The following is a 3756-nucleotide window of genomic DNA, read 5'->3' as shown; positions in this document are numbered from 1 at the left end:
TTGGTACCCAAACCTAGATTCAGATTACAGTTACGATGATTTATGGTCGGCACCGGACCAACCGATGTTTTATTCGGGGTCGCAACAATCATCCGGCTTTCAACCATCCAACATACAACCGTCTCCTAACTTTGTAGTTCCGGAGACACAAGAACCAGAAGGTGAAGCTGCGGGACAAAGAAGACGCGTCCACCGGAAAAAACAAGTTGCAACGGACGGGTCGGGTTCGGCTTCGATGGAAAAACAAAAGGAACGTATCCGGAAGAGGTTGATCGAAGAAGACCAAGCCGAAGAATAAAAATAATGTTTTTTTTTAGTACTTTAATTTTTTTTTTAGATATTAATGTGTTTTTTTAATTAATGTGTTTTTTTAATTAATGTGTGTTTTTTTAAATAATTTATGAGTTTTTTTAATAATACGTTTTTTTAATACATTTATAAAAAAATAAAAAAAAAACCGCTCGCGCCCCCTCTCGCGCCCCTCCACACCATGTCCCGGGGCGCGAGCACCACAACCAACACCCATCTTATCAAGTTTCTCCCTCTGCCACACGTCACAATATTATTGGCTGGAGCCCCCACTCGCGCCCCCTCTCGCGCCCCCACACCCCTCAGCCTAATGAGGCTATTTTAAATTATGGGACAATTAAACTGTTATGATCGTAGAAAAAACGCCAAACCATGCAGCTTTATGTGTACGCATATGATTGAGTCATGTTTATTATTAAAATAACACATATTATATTGTATTCATAAAACTCGTAGCATTGATTGGTTGGGTAAGACAGAGACTCTTTAGACCAGCAACTGCAAACTTTATGATGTTTTCACAAGGATAAAATAATATAATTTTGATATATTGTAATAATAATGTTACGAACACATTCGCTCTACAAAGGGTCTATAAACTCAAAATCTTTGGAGATTATGAAATCCCAAAGAAAATTAGAGCAAAAACATACTTAAATCCCGGTATGATCATCCACAAATTATTGATGGCAAAAACCCTAATCTTGATTAATTAGTGCTTCCCACCTAAAAATTATTGTCAAAAAGAGAGAGAACTTGATAAGTAATTAATAATCATAGCATTCACTAAACTTGCCCATTTTGCTTCCTTTCTTTGATGAATTCATGAATTCTTGAGAGTGCAACTTCCAGTGTTTCTTCACTCATATTTGCAAAACAAACCCGAAACCACCCTGGTTCGGAACAATGGCAAGATGATCCAGGCGATATGTTTAGCCTAACTTCATGCATAATCGTGTTCCAAATTGCTAATTCACTCTTGATTGTGGGTTCCTCCAAATATGGACTCAGGTTCATCCAACAGAAAAGACCAGCATTCCCTTTTAAGCATTCAATTCCCGCCTTTTTCAAGCCGTTTATGATCATTTCGTATCGTTTCTTCAATCTTTCGCGGTTGATCTTAATGTATTTTTGGGTGAAATCCGTGTTTGACAACATAGATGCCAACAAAAACTGTGTTTGTGAAGAGATTAATGTGAAACTAGACATTCTCCTTGCGGTTGTCACAACTTGATCATTGTAGGAATAAACGGTCCCAATTCGAAACCCCGGGAGACCAAGATCTTTCGACAAGCTGTAAACAATGTGACATCTTTCTGAGTCTTTGTAGTTTCTTGATTCGAGCACTTCCGCAATGCTAATGAATTCATCGGCACAAAATGCCGAACCCGAGTAGATTTCATCGGATACTAGGTGCATATTTTTTCTGGCCACGAATTCTAGGAGCTCTTCGAGAACCTTGCGTTGAACGGTTGCGCCCAATGGGTTCGACGGGTTCGTGATGAGCACTCCTCTTACTTTTATGTTTATTGATGTTGCATGATCATATGCTGCCTCTAGGGCTTCTGGTGTAATTTGAAAGCCATTTGAGCTGTCACAATGGATTGGGACAATTTGTACACCAGTTCTCCACCTCAAATCTCTGTCAAATCTGCATTATTTGATGGTAAAAATGTCAATAAAGACTGTAAATATTTTTTCAAGTTTCTGACAAATTAATGTTTTGTGTCTAATAATTGGTGGCTGCTACCTACCCTGGGTAATAAGGGGTTGGGACCAGCAAAGCATCACCAGGATCAGCCAAAATAAAGGTTAAGAGCTCATTAGCTGCTGTTGCACCAGCTGTCAAGACAACTCTATCAGGGTTGAATTTTGCTTTACCTCCCCTCACTTGTTCCATGAAACTTGCCATTGCCTATATATAATAACAATTAATAATTAAACAAGTTAGACTTTCTGATCACTTTTGCAACAAATATTATGGGTTTGCACATTTATTTAAAAAGGTGGTGGTGTGGTACCTTTCTAAAAGATTGAAGCCCATGATAATCTTGAAACAAAGCATTCTCTCTAAAGCCAGAAACTTTTTGGCCCCATTTTGCTAATTCAAGATTTGCTTCCAAATATTCTTCAAGCAAATCAAAGGACACCTATAAAAAGTGATCATAAAAATCATTAAAATCCAGGTAAAAATACTAAAGTCTTGAAAGTTTGAATACTTTAATAAGTTGTGTCATTGCTTACTTGATTTTCAGCTAGTCCCATCTGAATGACCCCAGAAGGATTATCTATTTCATGATAAGGGTTTTCATCATAAGCCTTCCATCCTGCAAAATATGGAGAGTCTTCACCATGGGTTTGTGAGACTGCTATCTTTGACAATCCAGCACTTGGTTGTACAATCTCAATTGCCATTCTTGAATTCAAGTTTGAAGTTAGTTTAGTGTTGAAAGAAACTTTAGAGCTACAGAGAGATGGTATGAGAGAAATGAAAAGAGAAAATGTGAAAAGAAAGTGTTGATGAAAACTTTGACAAAACCCCCCTATATATAGGAAGTGTCTAAATTTAACATGCAACACACATATCAAAAAGGTTAGTGGGGTTCACTTGCAACATGCCAATATAATTTAATTTATTTTATCTTCAATAGATTGGCAAAAGGAAGCAATGATTAATTGTTTAGAATAAGGTAGCAAGTAGCAAGATCAAAACCAACCATTTAAAATGGTGTAATTAAATAATATATTAATAATTTCCAAAACAATATATATTATTATAAAAACGACCACCAATCATATCTCCATTATGATGATGTGTTTTCTATGTGGCTTGTTGGGTTTATGAATCGGTTCGGTAAAGTTAACGTGGTTGATTAAGTTTTGACCTGTTAGAATTCCATCGTTGGTAACGAGCGTGAAACCCGTTTAAGTTAGTTCACCAGGTATGACATAAATTAACGAGATATTATGGACTGAGCGTTTGGAAACATGATATGCGCTTGGTGGCCCGTATTAGCTTAACTAGCTTATTTATAAACTAATTAACCTATCATTATAAAAAACTCTAGCCACCAAAAGGAGATCCATCTCTTCCAAGAATTCCACATCACCACCGCCGCTGGCCTTATCTGCCGCCGTACCGTGGAGCCCACCCCGTCACGGACCTCCTAGTCGCTGCTATCCCAGAGCACCCCGCCACCGCTGCTGTTACTACACTGCTGGTGCCGCAGCTACAGTTCACCGGCTACCACCGCCGCTGCCTAGTGCACCGCCACCGTCAAATCTCGTTTGTCGCCTAGCGTTGCTCGTTAACTCTCGGTGTCTCGCCTGGTTATTTATTAACTGAGGTAAAAATTTATATATATATATATATGGGATGGTTCAGAAGAGAAATAAGATTACTGTGAGAAATGAATATGAACCACTAGTTTTATTTTATGTTTTAAA

At 38.1% G+C, this 3756-nt stretch overlaps 1 protein-coding gene across 1 annotated transcript; it reads right to left on the bottom strand.

The window, feature by feature from the left end:
- Window positions 1-1076: 1076 nt before the first annotated feature.
- On the bottom strand, window positions 1077-2724 carry LOC143605593 (1-aminocyclopropane-1-carboxylate synthase 7-like). The gene is made up of 4 exons (XM_077081651.1): window positions 2554-2724; window positions 2331-2459; window positions 2064-2224; window positions 1077-1960 (listed from the first exon to the last, which is right to left on the bottom strand). Exons 1-4 carry the CDS (start codon window positions 2722-2724, stop codon window positions 1096-1098), a joined length of 1326 nt encoding a protein of 441 aa, XP_076937766.1. The 3' UTR covers window positions 1077-1095.
- Between the last annotated feature and the right edge of the window lie 1032 nt (window positions 2725-3756).

This window comes from Bidens hawaiensis, unplaced genomic scaffold, assembly GCF_021521415.1.
Source record: "Bidens hawaiensis isolate Kalapana, Puna unplaced genomic scaffold, B.hawaiensis_p1.1 tig00070273_1, whole genome shotgun sequence".
Taxonomy (NCBI): domain Eukaryota; kingdom Viridiplantae; phylum Streptophyta; class Magnoliopsida; order Asterales; family Asteraceae; genus Bidens; species Bidens hawaiensis.
The sequence above is the reverse complement of the archived record's forward strand: the minus strand, read 5'-3'. Positions and strand labels throughout refer to the sequence as shown.

What these genes read in the sequence shown, in the direction of transcription:
- LOC143605593 (XM_077081651.1), bottom strand. Translation starts at nt 2,724, where the DNA reads ATGGCAATTGAGATTGTACAACCAAGTGCTGGATTGTCAAAGATAGCA. An exon ending in GGCTTCAATCTTTTAGAAAG is followed by an intron (nt 2,225 to 2,330) that starts GTACCACACCAC and finishes TATTATATATAG; the next exon opens with GCAATGGCAAGTTTCATGGA. An exon ending in CCAACCCCTTATTACCCAGG is followed by an intron (nt 1,961 to 2,063) that starts GTAGGTAGCAGC and finishes CAAATAATGCAG; the next exon opens with ATTTGACAGAGATTTGAGGT.